This window comes from Microplitis demolitor, chromosome 2, assembly GCF_026212275.2.
Source record: "Microplitis demolitor isolate Queensland-Clemson2020A chromosome 2, iyMicDemo2.1a, whole genome shotgun sequence".
NCBI lineage: Eukaryota > Metazoa > Arthropoda > Insecta > Hymenoptera > Braconidae > Microplitis > Microplitis demolitor.
The window spans coordinates 2,326,698-2,344,709 of record NC_068546.1 but is presented as its reverse complement, the minus strand read 5'-3'; the positions used below and the strand labels follow the sequence as shown (position 1 = coordinate 2,344,709).

At 27.3% G+C, this 18,012-nt stretch overlaps 1 protein-coding gene across 1 annotated transcript; it reads left to right on the top strand.

Moving 5' to 3' along the window:
- Window positions 1-1,261: 1,261 nt before the first annotated feature.
- On the top strand, window positions 1,262-16,546 carry LOC103573527 (putative mediator of RNA polymerase II transcription subunit 26). The gene is made up of 9 exons (XM_053742896.1): window positions 1,262-1,576; window positions 7,887-7,986; window positions 8,065-9,661; window positions 9,737-10,293; window positions 12,797-12,912; window positions 13,017-13,154; window positions 13,239-13,440; window positions 15,028-15,252; window positions 15,846-16,546. The coding sequence occupies exons 1-9, from the start codon at window positions 1,472-1,474 to the stop codon at window positions 15,935-15,937; spliced, it is 3,132 nt and encodes a 1,043-aa protein (XP_053598871.1). The 5' UTR covers window positions 1,262-1,471; the 3' UTR covers window positions 15,938-16,546.
- Window positions 16,547-18,012: the final 1,466 nt, after the last annotated feature.

Below are 18,012 nucleotides of genomic sequence, written 5' to 3'. Positions count from 1 at the left end.
TTTTTTTTCTTTCCATGACTTACGTACGCGTGATCGATTCAAGAAGATAATAAACTTTAATTATTAAATAAACACGAAAAAAAAGAAAAGTTAACATTTAAAGAGAAAATTTTCATATTTCGGTTTTTAAAGAGTATTCTTATAAGAATTCGTGTCATTGATAAAATATGTATAAAAATTTATATAATGTTTGATTAAATTCCGTGAATGAAAAGAAAAGTAAATGACAAGATTGTAAGGAAAAAAAGTTAGTGGGAAGATGCTATAAAAGTAAGGTATTTTTTTTTTACTTTTACCGGTTGATATATATCTATCTCACGTGAAATTTTAATACAGTATCTTACGTAAGATGATTACAAATTAATTGGTTATATGAGTGGCGATGGCTTCTTGTTTAGAAAAATATAAATGATTTGTCGATGGTTAAAAGAAAGGTGAAAGGATGTCCGGCTGCATTCCAACCTAGGATGGATCTTCTTAATCACTTGAGAAAGAAAGTTTTTTTTCACATATGTGGGTCGGATTCTTTCCGGATCAATCGAAAGGAGGTCATTGATGTTCAAATACTGCTGGCCAATAAATTATTTACAATAAAAGTAAAATCAAAAATATTTTTTATGCATTTTGTTTTAGTCAAAAAAAAAAAAGTCAATTGTTGTAACTCTTTGTAATTTTATAATCATAAAAAAAATGAAAGGATAATTTTTTATTCTCAATAGTTCGAAATTACATGAAAAAGAAGGTGAAGGTGAATTAAATTATAAATTGTAAATTTGAAGTAAAAAAAAAATTCTCAAAATATATTTGATAAGTGTATGTATTTATTTTTCACTTAGTACATAATTTATAATGATGATTATTTATAATTTGAATCAGTTACTTCACTATTTTTTTTTTCTCACAGAATCAATGATTTGTTTTCCTACAATATGAGAATTTATAATATTTTTTTCTCAACTTTTAACCAAAATAGGCAAAGTAAAATGTTAAGTATTAAAGTCATCCCACTATATTTATTGTACCACTAATTGAAGTGGTACAAGAAAAGAGATGAATTAGAAGAGTAAAACGAGAGGATAAAAAAATGATTACTAAGTTTGAATTAAAAAATAAGCGTGAGTGCATTAACGTTCACCGACCTACGTAAAGCAAATCTCCCACCTATGCTACTTAATTCCCTTCTTGCTCTCTTGTGCTCTTATCCCCCGTTGAAGAACTAACTAAAACTCTTGCGTCTTTTCCGATCTCCAGTAGTCTCAACCCCGTTCTCAAACTTGAAAGACCAACACTAAAAATAAAAACAATAAATATTAAAGTCACTTGTTTTTATGTTTTATTATTGAACTGAAAAAATTTATTTGAATTATCATTTTTGAAAAGTGAAAATAATTTTTATTTTTTAGTGACGTGAATCATTTTTTAAAAATTTTTTTATAGTAAAATATATAATAATTTTATTTATTAAAAAAAAATGGGTAGAATTAAATTTAAAGAACTGCAGTGGCTTCTTTGGGGATTATTTATTGCTACATCTAGTGATTTTGTTCAAGCTGATGCTAATCCGGAAATATCACCAGTAAGTTATTAATCTCTTTTAAATTTATTGATTATTAATAATTTTTAATTTAAATTTAAGTGAAAAAATATTCAAATAATTGTCTAACAAATAAAAAATTTAAAAATTGATATTTTATTAAAATTGCAATGAGAAAAAAAAATGTAAATAAAAGAAGAAGGTCAAATGTCAGTCAGTTAGTGGGAAAATGTATGAACTGAGTTCTACTTTCGTCTGCTACAAACCCCAATCTTTATAAATTCAATTGATGTGTAGATGCATCTCAATTGACATATATATGTTCACTACTTGTTCCTAAATTTTACATATTTTTAAAAATATCGCAAATAAATACCATTTAATATATATGTAAACTATCGAGTAAAATCCTCATTATTGATTTTATCATATACAATTATATATAAACTTATTTTTACGATGTTATAATTAAAGGATATAAAACAGTGAATAATTTACATAATCCTTAGACTATTAGAGCAAATTAGGAAGTCATTAAAAGAGTCTTGTAAATGAAAATAAAATGAAAACAACTTCATAATGCTAAACTAAAAACTCATTAAGGTTTTTTTTACCACAGACAACAATAAAACATAAAGTTACTAAACAAACTCATTTAATTTAACTTCTAACTATTTATTAAAGTTATCTTAAATAATATTTAATCATCTTAAATTCATAATTTAATTTAACCAGTAAATTAGTTAAATGAGAAAATAAGTAATAAAAATAAATATATAGATTAATGTCTGCTGACATAAGAATTGAAACATTGAAATTTATGTGATCACCTTTCACTCTCATAGAGTATACGCATTGTGGGAAAAATAATGTTGTACATGGTCGCTTTTATTATTTTGTTATTAACTGATGATACACATAATATACAACCATATAATTTCCATTTCTGTCTATTTACGCGCGTCAACTAGGTATTTAGTGAAAAGCGTGCGACTAAATTCAATGGAAATTTAACGCATCATGATTTCCCTTTTCTCATTTGCACTTTTATTTCTTTTTAATGAAAAAAACTTAATTTTTTTTAAATTCCAGACACAATTGTTAACTTTATGAGAATTTATAATTAAAAAAAAAAAAAGAAAAAACTTCTCATCGTGAAGCTCATATATAATTAATTTATGAAATTGAAATGCAAATTTTAAATAAAAATTATAAAGGAAGACGAAAATGTATGTGATGTATTATACGTATACCTTTATAAAATTTTTCTCGTTCACATCCGGTATAAAATCTTTCTCTTTTTTTTTTTATATAACAAAATAATGAAAATTATACATTTCCTTGTGAATCTAGGAGATTCTGGTTGATTGCTAACACAAATGTCGATATATATATATATATATATTTTTTTTTCCTTTCATTCACTATTTTATATATTAGTATATAGTGTATATATAATAAACTCGTGAACTGTAAACCAAATAAGGAAGAAAATTTAATTTAGTTTACTTGTAATAAAAAAAAAAGACAATTTAATTTAAAGTGACATTAATTAAATTTTATACTTCAATATTGAAGAATTGTTTTAGAATAACGTTTAAAATAAAATTAAGAACAATATAATACTGAGAAAAATAATATACAATATGATGTTAATTATACCCTTCTGGACTAAGAAATATATTTTCAAAGTCACTTTCATCAAATATTTTTTATTACTTATTGAAAGAGAAAATTATTATCACACATTTATTGGTAAAAAACAACTTTCATTCTTATATAAATATACAAATATAAAAATTATAAAAAATAATAAATAACATCAGATTTAATATATGTAGCGAGAACTCATCGTCGTAATTATTCAATGACCCGTTGATTTACTTTATTAGCTCTTATGTATTAAAATTTTATAATTTAATAATTTTTTTTTCAACAATTATCAGGATGTCTGGCTATTTGCTAGAGAAATATTTACTACTCGTGAATTTTTTAAATTCTATAAAATAAAAACAATAAAAATGAAGTTGTAACTTGTTCCTCTCTACCGGCGTCAGATCGCTGATGAGGATTTCTCTTTAGACTTGACAGTCCGACTTCCGGTCTTCAAGTTCTTCCTCAGTAAGATCAAAGTGTCTGAATACTGTGTGTACCAACAGGAAATGAACCTTAAATAGATAGATATCGTATAGATAAATATCTTGAGCTTCAAATTAATTTACAAATCACATTAAAATTGTGTTAAAATTTTTAGATTTAATTTTAAAAAGAAATGTAGCTTTCAAAACATTTAAACAAGTAGTGATTTAAAATTATAATGTAATAATAGATAGGTTTTGATCAAATAATTAATATTAAGTATGTGAAAAAATAAGAAAGTCTTTACCGGTTAGAAGATGTCTCAATGTTTTTACTTTTATTTAAACCAAGAGACATCACGCACAAGATAATAATCTTAATAAAAGATAAACTCATATATAAGTGTGGTATGTGGTCTCCTCTCTAGTTGCTATTTCCATTTAGAGCTCTCGTTTATAAGTAAAATAACTAACGTATATAAAAGGATCGAAGATCGACGAGAAATGAAAGGGAAGTCCGATGCAACCGGTCATCCCTTTCACTGATGAAAATACATAAAAAAAAAAAAAAAAAACAAAACTACAGCGTGATTCTTGAGAAAAGTTATTCTCCTTCAGGGCATCTCAATAAATTACTACTTTAGTGCCGATGTAATCAGAACATACTCATAAAAATATGTACCGCAATATCATATTTATTTTAGTATTAAAAAAAAAATTATAATTAATTTTTGCGTACTCAAGTATTGCTCAATGAAATAGTTTTTAAATTATTTTTTTATGGTTAATAATTTTGTAATAAAAATCTTTTACAATAAAATTAATTTCTTTTAATTTTTGTCTAGACATTTTCTGGTTAATTTTCAATTTATTAATTTTTTTTTTTTTTTTTTTTTTTTTTTTGTGATAATTATGTAATATGTAGACGAGCAGCCGCGAGTAATGAATACTTAATTTCCTTGAAATCAGATGAACGTTCAGGTCAGTGAATGGTCGAGCAATGCACGCAGTAGCTTCCTCAGTTTGCTGGCTATAAAACTAAAAGAGAGAGGTGATCAATAGTTTCAGTTAATATCAAGATAATGGAAGTAACTCAACAGTTTTATGATCGATCATTATCATCGTTATTTATTATTTTTCATTTTTTATGACCTATTTTTCTTATGTATAAGTTTTTAAATTCATTTTCATTTTTTAAAAATTATATGTATTGGTCATTCAAGGAAATACTTTACTTTAAAGAATTATATAGATTCAATTTACTTGGAGAATGGTTATCAATGAGACACAAAAGCATCTGTCGCATTTTAACAAAAATTTTTATTTTGGCAAGTAATATTAGGAAGAATCTGGTGCGAAATGAAATGCTATTTTTGACCCTGATTAAACAAAACCATTTACTCAATAATGAATGTATAGATATAGATATATAGTAGTAAAATTGAATCGTTTTGAATTGTTTTGAATCATTTCTTTAAATCAGGGGGAAATAAAAAAAACTACTTTAAACTTCCTGCTATGAAAATTTAAAATTGAAAAAAAAAACCGGTTATTGATTTCGGTCTGGTTTTCGAAAATCGAATTTTAATCAGATGTTTGTGTTGTAAGGTCCTAAGAAGCTATATTCTGACTATTTTCAGAAGGGCGTATGTGCTCTTATTAAAAAAAAAAAAAATGGGCATTTACCATTGCAAATCGTTTCTCTTAATCAGGGTGTGTAAACTAATTTTCGTCGTACGACAATATCTTGACTGAAAGAACAATTTATTTGAGCCAAATAAGATATTTTTCAGGCAAATAAATCCCATGATTGAATGGACCCAATTAATACTTATTTCAGACAAAGATATGGTTCATTCGAATGAAATAATTATTTGTTTATAGTTAACAAATCTATATTTAAATAGTAGCACTGTAGCGCCATTTGTTAGCTTCAAACATATGTATTTGAATGAAATAAATGATTTTGTTCAGTCAAATAAATCAATTTATTTGGCTCAAATAAATTGTTTTCTCAGAGTTTGGAACGATCAACCGATTTGAATGTCCGTTGCAAAAATCGAAATGATTCATCAAGACTTAGTTAGTTAAATTTTCAAGTCGATCAGCTAAGTAATTTTCAAATTATTTGAAAAATGAATATAAAAAAAATTTTTTTTCGAGGTTTTTGTTACTTAACTCATAACCGCTCGACCTATTTGCAAATCGATTCAGCTCAGAGCTTGAAAATTTCGAAATAAAAAATTTTTGAATCGGCCCACAAAGTGAACTATTTTTCAGATTTTCTGTTTAAAACTACTTAGTTACGGTTTTTTAAAAAGAATGAGACAAATTAGTAAACCCTCTCTACAAACTGTACTGAAGTATTTTTAAACAAATAAATTTTTTTTTTGCAATAATGATGTCCTCATTGCGCTCTGAGTTTCCTTATATTGTGGTATAAAATTATGTATGCCATTAAATATGATGAAGATTTCATTTTAAAAGAATAATTTTCAAAAATAAATTAATATTTCAGGCTTAAAGCCATAAAAATATTAAACTCGTCTTCAATCTTTAACCTGGAGGTAAATTTCATTAATAACTTTCTCAACAAACATAAAAAACTAAATTTATTCAGCTTTAAATCATATTCCTCTTGGTTATTCATGTTTTTACAAATATATAACATTAAAATGACAATTGAATTTGAAAACAAATCGATATTTATATTTTTTACCTTTTCTTTATCCGTTTTAATTTTTTTTCGTCTATTAATTTTTTTTCTTCATCTCGAATTAAATTTGAATGTATATAATTTTTTCACACCTGCCAACTTTCCAGTTTACTTTCGCCAAAATATATCGTCCTACAAAGAACTCGCGTTATTTGTTATTTTTGCTTTACAAAAATATAATTAATCTATTCAACAATAAGTCTATTAAATTAATTTAACAAAATAACAATAATTACAGTGAGTTTACATAAATTTGTCACATTAAATTATTATTATAACTTCTCTTTCATTTGTAAAATTTTTTTTACATTAAATTGACATTTATTTTATAATAAATTTTAAGCCTCAGGAAATTACATCAGATTTAAAGAATTTACTGTAGTGAAAGATTATATAGCTATATATGTATGTAAGATTTTTAGATCAGATTATATCCTCTCTACTAACATAACATTTGTAATGTAAACTCCGAAAAATTACGAACTTGTCTGATGCTCGTACGAATTCACATGCGCACAGTATTGTTTGCACACCATTAGAAGATACTTGAAGAACGCATTTCTCTATATACTTATTATATATATAATATATATTATATAGATGCTCGATGTTCATACATAAAGATTGTTAAAGAAACTTTCTAAGCAAGTTTATTCCTCTTGTTCACATCAGTTTTCATATCGCACAAAAATTTACTAACATGATTTGTTCGTATGTATTATATTCGTACATAATAATAATAATAATAATAATAATAATAATAATAATAATAATAATAATAATAATAATAATAATAATAATATATTAATATTATCGTGCCTCAGGAAAATTGAATTTAATTTGATGCCCAGATATTACTGACGATCATAAAGGTCATGACAATGGTAATAGTAGATAACTTACGGTAAATTCAATCGTTAAATAAATGTATGAAGGTCATTATTTTAAGGGATAAGTGAAAGCTTTAATACAATAGAATATTAATTTTTTTTTATTATCGTATTATAATTTTAAACCTTTCTATAAAAAAAAATTATTTGCTGTTTTCTTTATATAACTATATAAATACTTATCACTCTCACATTCACTTTATTTAAATTTAGTAGTTCAATAATTAGTAATAAATGATATAAGATGATAACAAATCTAAGTTAAATTACAAGCTACTACTTTAATCGTGATGAAAATCGCAGTTGCTTTCTCGCATTTATAAATTACTTGATTTAAAACTCTCGCAGTATGTTGAGTGTTGTGTGCACCATCATCTTGGTCCTAATCCGAGAGACGCTATGAGTGTTGGAACACTCGGCATTATTGTATGTGGAGTAGAGAGAAACTTACCACAACCGCCCGTGGCACGAATTAACGTACGGTAGTAATGAATCTGGGTGACCTGTAGGTCAGTTTCCTCTTAAGTTAGTGAAATTGCAATTTCTCACAACCATTTATGTTATTTTTTTATCTGAATATAGATACGAAAATTTATTAGATCATTAGAGCATTACTAAGTGGTTTTAAAGTATATATTGATTATAATTTTTCTTCGCTTATTTTTAAGTTCCAGCCGCCCAATATTGATCCACGACCACGCTTATCTACAACACAACAACAGCAAATTTTAAATGATGTTCAACAGCATCAACGTCGTTTTAACTTCGGTAATTTATATTCCAGTATTAGTTATGTTCCCAGTCAATTATCACAAGTTATTTCAAAATCTGTTTTGTCTAAATTAGCTAAGTACCGAGGGGATCCAGCAAAACAGCAATATCAGCAGCAGCAACAACAACAGCAACAGCAGCCACAACCACCACTTCCATCTCAACCACAGCAACCAGATCGTTCATTCTTCCAAACTGCACAATCACAATATCAATTCCCACGCCAAAATTTTGCTCCAGCAGGATTGAATCCATTCAGTGGATTTCAACCAGATTTACCGATTATTAATTTTCGTAATGCACAAGACGATTTAAATTTTTTCAATGATCAAACAGCAAGTTTGCAACTTCAAAGCTACTATGAAAAACAACGTGAATTAGAATTGTTAAGAAAACAAAGAGAACAGTTGATTTTGGAACAACAAGAATTAAGAAGGCAACAAGAGTTACTGAGACTTCAGCAGTTGCGAGCTTTGACTTCAACTACACCTAAGCCTACAACAACAACAACCCACCAGCCAAGTACAACTCAATCTTCATCACTTTTGGCATCACCATCTTCTCGAAGAATCACACCAGCAGAATCAGAAATATTTTTAAAAGCAATAGCAAATCATCAAAAAAAATTTATCACTACTACATCTAAACCAGTTGTTACACCAAAACCAGAAACGACGACTCATCGATCACGACAAGAACGTGTCCAAGAGGACCAATTAACTCAAGATATACCCAGAGAACTTTTGTCACTAATCCAAGCCCAAAATCCTCAGCTTTTGGGTGGTGGTAAAAATAAACCACAAATTAAAATAATTTATCAAACAGAAAAACCGCCAACACAAAGAGCTAATTTAAAGACTAAGAGTGTAGAAAAAGAGTTATTGTTAAAACAATTGAGGCTTGCGCTTGCGGAAAATTCCGAATCTGAAACTGAGAAAAATGTTACAACACGTGACTTGGTTCTGCCTAATGGAAAAAAATTACAAGTGATCCAATCACCGAATGGTTTATCTTCAATTATTCCAAACGAAGGTTCTAGTCAATTTCAAACAGTAACGCAAGCTCTGGATACCAAAACAGCTTCAACAACTAGTATGCCAACAACTGTAAAATCTGCTAGTACTATTTTAGAAGAATTAGCCAAAGGTGTACTACCTCCTGGTGCTGATTTCGAAGTACTAAAACATAAAGATGATGGTAAATTGGAAGAAGTTGGTAAAGTACCTATTCAAAATTCTGAAAAAAAAGTAACTTTTGTCGTTCTTGAAGAACAATCTGACGGCAGTTACAAAGTACAAGGTGTTAAAGGAAATACCGAAAAAGATAATAGTTCTGATGTTGAAACTATTGTAGAGAGAATTAAAAATGGTGAATTAAAATTACCGCCAAGTTCTAAAAGTCCTATTCTAGATGACAAAACACCAGTAACAAAACCAACTACGACAACTACAACAACAACAACGACAACTACCACCACAACAACACCAGCACCAACTACTACTACTATCGAACCAACTACTTTTAGGCCTACTACAGCTGCACCAACAACTGTTGAACCAACTACTATTAGACCAACAACAATTAAGCCCACAACTATTAGACCTAGTACTATTATTAAAACAACAACCATTAAAAACGCAGGCATACCAAATGTAACAACGTATCACAATAAGTAAGTATAAAAGTTAATAACTGTATTTTTATTAACTTTCTTTGACAATAAACTTATAAATGTCTGTTATTACAGTGAATTAACAAGAGATTATTCACCTTACGCGACTGTAACTTCAAACTCTGTAATTTCAACTGATAACTACGTAACGTCAGCTTCAACACCATCTGCTAATATTTATAACTCAATCTCAAGTTTCATTCCATCAAGTCAAAGACCTACGACTTCTGCAAATTATAGGCTTGGATCATCACCGATAGTTATAGCACAGAAAAATCATTTCATACCAACTATGGCGCCAGTAAATGAAATAATAACAACACCGGCTTCATCTACATTCAGTCCGACATTTATACCGCATTCATCTTCTTATGTTCATTTTTCAACAAATGTTGGCAATCCTTCAACTCCTAGATCAATTTCGAGTACTGCTGGTTCTATAAATGGTGTCGCTTCAGAAAATTTAATTATTGATGATTTCCAACAAGGAAGAAATACAATCAATTTTGATAATACTATCAACCAATTTAATAATGGAGACACAATAGCTAACTTCCTAAAGAGAGAGGGTCTCTTTGCAATGGCTAAATATCTTCGTCAATCGGGATTAGATAAAGTACTTAATGATACTGGTAAATATTAATATTTGTTTTTTATTTAAAAAATTGCGAGTTGAAATTCAAATTGTATATAAAGCTACTTGACGTAACGAAAATGTAAATAACACTTGCCTGAACTTATTTTGAGTTAAGACAAAACCCTATCAAAAAAGTCGATGTGGGATTGCATGGGAACCCATAGGAATCCATGAGGGAAATATGGATTTACGCAAGAATCCATAGGAATTAATATAGAAGTGTATGGATTTATATAAGAATCCATGTAGGAAATAATGGGTGTCTGGATTCCCATATGGGAACTTGGATGTATAGATTTCTTTGTGGAAAATTCATATAGGAATTTGGGTTTCTATATAAGTAATTTCTATAGAATCCAGGGTATCTGGATTTCTATGTCTATTGTCTATTGATATGCGTACATGAATAAAAGCCGATTAGTATTCTATTGGTAGGATATTTTTGACAAAAAATTCATTAATTGATGCTCTTTATATCATATTTATTAATTAAGGGGGACCAATAATGTGAAATTTTGAAGAATCATTTTTTTTTTTTTTTTTTTTTTTGCATATTTCGATAGTCTATAACTTCAAAAATAACATACAGTCGGACCTCGTTATAAGACTATAATTCTGTCTTTTTTATAAACCAGGTATCGCGATAGTTTGATAGAGAAACTAATAGTCTTATAACGAGGTCCTACTGTACTACAATTTCGAGTATATATCTCGAATAGTTTTTTTGAGTTACAGCCATTTGAAGAGCAGCCGCTTATCGGTTCTCGAAAATACATTATTCAAAATTGCTGCATCTATAACTCGAAGACGAATCATCCAATCGATTTAATTTGAATTGCAGTTTCTTTTATATATATGTTTTTACGTACAATGAATCTCCAGTTTTTCGATCGAATCAAAAATGTAATTTTGGCAGACCATAAATCAAATTTTCGCGCAAAATTTGAAGTTTTTTTAAAAAAACTCCATTTTTGTAAATTTCAATTTTTTTATTGGTCCTGAGGGTCATGGTACGGGAAATATCTTCTAATTTAATAAACTGTTGGGTTTTTTGATTTCATGCACTATGAAGATCGCTATCACAGCAGCAGTGGGGGGAATTTTTTTTAGCGTTGGGAGATTGTGAATAACTTGCTGAATTTTGAATTTTTTGGTCTAAAAATTTTATCTTACTTTCATTATATATCCACAAATATATCCTTAAAACATTAAACCATTCCATGCAGTAGTTTTCTTAAAAAAAATTCCCAAAAATCATCGTTTGTTCAGACGGTCACACTAGTTATCCCCCTTAACTGAAGAAGTATTACATCTTTATAGAAATTACAAATAATTTTATTTAAACCCTAAATTAGAAATCGTACAAAGATATTGTACTCCAGAAGAGTTTGTGAAAACATAAACGCTTTTTATGGTATTTGTGTCAATAACGTGACGTTTTTCGTTAATCTTCCTAATTCTTAATCAATACAAGATTCCCATATGGATTTTGACATGGTTCAGATTCCCATGGGAAATCATCGTAAAAATCCATATGGGAATTCATACTAGATTCCCATATAGATTTTTTTGATAGGGAAAAATAAAATTTCTTTTTTTTTTTCATTGCTATACTAAAAATTTGTATTCGTGGATTCCTAGACAATTTTTAGTAGCAATGAAATGCTATTGAAATAATGATATTCCTTTGTCTTCAGTCTAAATAAGTTCTACTTACGTTCTAGATTCACTCAAGTCCAAATTACATCTTTAGCGTCAAGTAGGCTTAACATAAATTTTAAATTTAAACGGGGTGATTACGAATTAGTAACAGTAATAAAATGAAAATTACATAAATGTCGATGATAAATCATAAATAAAAATTTCTCTTAACATACTAAGAAAAGTACGTCGTACTACTTTAATACATATATGTATAATATTGTATGGGAACTAGGATATTTGTATTCAAAGAGCTACCATATAAATAACCGTAAGTTGATCAATTAAATGGTTATGAAGTAAAACACATTATTGAGTTTAACAAATGACGCTTAATGTGGTTCTAAAAGTGAAATCATCTGGTGCTTTTATTCTTATTTTTATTAATATAAAATTAATTTTCCTTTCTCTTTAAATCGTTTAACTATAAATGTTCAATTGAGTTCTCACGGGCTTCTTCTTTACGTAATTAAATTTACGAAAAGCCATCCGATTTTCCCATATATATTACATCAGATAGCTTAATTCTTTTATAGTAAAAAAAAAAAAAAAAAAAAAAAAAAAAAAAAAAAAACAAATAAACTATCATAGAAACATAGTCGATTCTTACGAACTAATTTATTGATTACTCTATTCTTGATGATAATTTTGAATTATTAATTGAATGATTTCTCATGATTAAAATTGGTATGAAGTCATCGTGTGTAACAAATGTTTTTTTAATAACGTACTTTTAAGTCTTGGGTGATTCAATAATTAAGTGAGAGATTAATTAACTTGTTACTTTTTTTTTATAGGTCCTTATACGATATTTATACCAACCGATAAAGCTTTTCGATCACTTCTAGTTCAATTAGGTGGACCTGAAAAAGCTGAACAAAAATTCAAAGAAAATCCTCGTCTATTAAGTGGAGTAAGTGTAATTAATTTTAATAGTAATAATTATTATTACTAACATATTTATAAATGGAACAATTTAAACTACTTTAAAAATATATATATATATATTTTTTTTAGCTGTTACTTCATCATGTTATACCAGGAGATTTTAGAACGGAATCTTTGCAAGAAGAAATGACTGGTGTTAGTCTAGCGGGTACTCAATTACGAGTTAATGTTTACGACATGCATGATCACGAATGGAATGACGTCAAGGTAATAGTTTATTTGGAATAAAAATAATTAAATTTAATAAATATAATTTATAAATTTAAATTGTGTAATTTAATATTAATACAGGTAACGACAATAAATGGTGCTAGAATTGCTCCAAATAAACGTAATATTGAAATACCTCAAGGAATTGCACACGCAGTCGATAGAGTTATGTTTCCACTTCCTGTTGGTGATTTAATGCAGACACTTGCTGCAGATCGAGAACAAAGATTTGGAATTTTCTTGAGAATTCTTCAAGCTGCTGGTCTTGAAGATACTCTTTCAGGTATAATAATTATAATATTCTTTTTAAAGTGTTAATTTATTAATGGTTGAGTCTAAAAAGCATGAAGTAAAAGTTCCTCAGCCGAATCTTAGGGACAAATATTTATTTATTAAATGTTACAATTGAAACAAATTTTAATTGATTTTAAAAAATATAAAATAATCAGTCTACATATTTGAAGATATACTAGACTCTAAATCATATATTTGTCTAAATATGTAACTAATTTTTTAGCATAATATTTATTTATTAATAATTGTTTTTTTTTCGTTCAAAATACACTTTTCGCACACAAGTTTTTGAATTTCGAATTCTTAAATAACCCAGGTAGCACACTTGCCTTTGTGACATCTATAAGATATCAGTTTTTAGGCTACTTTTTGACTTGTCAATAAGGCATCAATATGTTGACAAAACGATCAGAAATTTAAGTCACCGAAAAAATACCTACTTAAAAGACTTAACACAAGTGACGACAAAAAGTAAATTACAAATGACATGAGACAGGAAAAAAAACACAACTCGTCTCTGTCTCCGGAGCCAACATTTGCATGTCGTATTCATACCAAAAAGATGACTTTGAGACAAAAAAAAATTTGTCTTATCTTTTTAAAAGACATCTTTACGACATCTTAAAGTTAGAGTAAGACTCTGTACTACTGGGGAAGTGATAAGGGTGTCTTCTGATGGTTTTTGAAAATTCGAACCCACAGTTAATTGAATTTTAAAAAATTAGACTAGACCTTTTATTAATGATATTATGAGCCTATCAAATATCGGAACGCAGGGGTGAAATGTTTGTTAGATCTAAATTTTATAATTTCGAGTAATATCATATATAATTTTTTTAATATTAACAAAAAGGCTGCTATCGGTTGCTAAGTCTGGTAAAAATTATGTTTACCATGGACTTAGAATTGTTAAATTGGTAAATTAACACTCTACTGAAATCAACTTTTTTGAAGGTTCCTCTCCTCGTTTTCAACATTTGTGAAAAAGTTACTATGTAATAGTTGATTCTGCGTAATAATATTCATATAGGCAATTTGATGCAATATCTTTTGATAATAAATGTTTAGTAATATATTTTTTTTTCGTTTTTCTTTGAATTAATAGGATTACATTTTTAGATAAAATTCTAACGGTCGTAAATTAAATAAAATAAATAAATATTTCTAGCACATAAATTTCCAATTACAAATTCGAAAAATTAAATTTTCCAAAGTTCAATTTAATAAAAGTTTAGTTTCCAAATTTTCAAAGTTTCATTTATTAAAAGTTCAAATTATAAAAAATAAATATGATCCTGAAAATAACAGACAAGTGAAAATTTTCGAACTTTTTTTTTTTCAATAAACCAATTACAAAAAAAAACTAAAAATATGCACATGTAGAAAATTCAAAAAACTACCAGTGCAATTTTTTAAAATACATTTTTTTTATAATTTAGTTTTTAAAAAATTCCAAAAATTATTAGACGTCGGCTAACTTCAGTATCATAAAATTAATATCAGAAGATGATTAGATAGGTGACCATGATGAAGAAAGATATCATTGGATTTATAATAGTAATTTTAAATGTTTTAGGAACAAAAACATACACAATTTTTGCTCCAACTGATGCGGCATTTGCAGCATCAGCAGTACAAACTGGACAACCAGTTTGGAGTGAAACTGATGGACCGGAAGTAGCTAAAACAATAGCATTAAAACATATCATGCCTACGACTCTTTACTCAGCTGGCATGAGGTATTATCATCAGAAAGACACGCTTCGTCCACAGTTCACGCTCCGAATCCAAAAGAATGGAGGTAATTATTTTCCTATCATTCTCTTCCAACTTTCTCTTAATTTAAACTTTAATATTATTAATATTATTATCCTTTTTTTATCTTTCAATGTCGCACAAATTAGTAATAAATTTAAATAATAAATTATTTATTTGGTAAAAAATTCATAAATTTTCAAAAGTTTTTGATTAATTATTTTTTAAAATTCAAAATCTTCATTTTTATTTAAATAAACAAGTCACTCATACAAATTATCGAAATTTTTTTTTATTTAAGATAATTTAGGAGAAAGTTTTTTTTCTTATTATCGATAAATATTCAACGACTTCGTAGATAGTTTCATAAATAATATATCTTTGACCCATGAAAAAAAAAAAGTGACTATTAGAAAAGTAGTTAATTGTGCAGAACTGAGGCTTCATTTATTTTAGGATGTAAAAACTTTTGTTGTGGCTTCAGAGGTTTATCTTTTTTTTAATAACTTCCCTACCGGCATAATAAAAAAGTAGCAAAACTCTAGGAAAGTTAAGAAAAAATTACTATCACTTATAAAAATAAGTGAAGCGTCGTTTGTTTAATTACTCAGAAATATACGTCATTGTTATTTTTTATAGGACGAGTTCGTGTAAATGAAGCTCAAGTTGTAACGCCTAATATACCAGCAACAAATGGAGTAATTCAAGCAATCGATGCAGTGCTTCAATAATTTTAAGATAAAATAAAATTGACGATTTTAAATATAAATTTAAAAGAAAAAATTAATAATCGATTTAAAAATTAAATACAATGGGAGACGGCTCAGTTTTTTAATTATTTTTTATTAAGTAAACGGGTCAATGTATAAACAATTAATACCAATGAATAAACAATTTTTTAAAATTTTATTTAAAAAATGATAACTCAAAAATTTGATAGTATGAATAGGTGTACTAAGTTTTTTTTTTTACTTTAATTTTATAAAAAAATTTGATGATGTTTATTCATTGAAATATTTATCTTGTACAGATAAAATAAATACCACAAAAATGCCATAATGGAATTTAAAAAAACGCCAGTATAAAGTTAATTTGCGTGAAGAAAAAATATTCCGCGTGTTTCGATAAAAAGAAATAATATTTATTATTTTTCTTGCTAAATTTATTATTTTTGTGATAATGTAATAACTATATTTTTTCAAATTGTGTAAGAAATAAAAAAATATAAGAAAATAGTAATAAATAATGAAGAGAAAATATAATTTACTCATTAAACACATGGATATTTCAAATATTCAGTTTTAAAACCGATATGATTATGAATGTAATTTTATTATCACATATTAATTTATATTTAATAATAAGTGTAACTCTATTATGAACAATAAATGAGCAAATTAGTATTAAAAATATTTTCTCTTTGTTTCATAAAAAGAAAAAAAAACCTAGCTATACAAAATAGTGTAATTATTTTTGTAGTTAAAATAATTGTATTTACTTAAATAAATGTACAGAACTCTTTTTTCATTATCTGGTTTTAATTTTTATGTTATGCCTGGTAGTTGCGTAATCATTTTTGGGTGTTCAAAGACAAAAATATACTTTTTCATATCACATGTATTGGTATGATGAGTTTCAATATCTATTTAGCCAGTCAAAACAGATCCCCTATCAAATAAATCCATATGAGAATCCAGCCTAGATTCTCACATGGATTTCTATGGGAATCCACGCCATACCAAATCCATTTGGGAAGCTTGTCCGGATTAGGAATCAGGAAATTAACAAAAAGCGTCACGTTATTGATACAACTACCATAAGAAGCGTATGTGTTTTCATAAACTTTCCTGGAATACAATATGTTTGTACAGTTCCTGATTTAGTATTTTATTAAAATTATTCGTAATTTCTATAACGATGTAATACTTCTTGCGTTAATTAATAAATCAATAACTTATTACAAATACTGGTATAAAGAGCATCAATTAATCAATTTTTTTTTAAAAAGTACCCTGCCAATAGAATATTAATCTGTTTTTTTATTCATATACAAGTACATGGTGACCAAAAATTTTCCAAACTGAAATTTCCTAACTTTTCCAGGTATTCCAGTAAAATAATTAAAAAATTCCCTGTATACAAGTCAGTTCAATAAATAATCAGTCCTTGTCGTTGAATTAAACTTTGTTTTATTATTCGTCAATGTTCATAGGTTTTTTTTATTTATTAAATTAATAATTTTTTATTTTTTATTTTAAATCAAGTACGCGAATAATAAATATAGTGAAACTTATTAGTTCAATATTTATGTATACTTTTAATGTTTTTGGTTTTTTAACTTGTCAATATGCATGTTAACAGCTTCAAGATCCTGACGATTGGTTTCTACTAAGACTTTTTAACTTCCCGCTAAGAAAATTGCAAATTTTCAAAAATTCGGGAAGTTATTGGTTTCACCCCGATTGGTGAAAATCGAAATTCCAACAGATGTCGACGTTTTGAGGTTCTAGAAAGCTATTCTGACTAAATTATTGTACGTACATACGTACGTATGTAAATATTCTGTAACTTTTGAACGGGTGAACCGATTTTGATCTTCTAGACGCCATTCGACGCGGCTTATTATTTACTATGAACACTGAAAATTTGAACTTAACCGGTAGGGTACGTTCGGAGATATTTCAAAAATAAAATTTTTTCAGAAATGTTTTTTTTGAATAACTTTTAATTCACTCGATGGATTGATTCCAAAATCTAATGAGCTCTAAAACTTTGTAAGCCGCGTCGAATGCCGCCTCAAAAACTC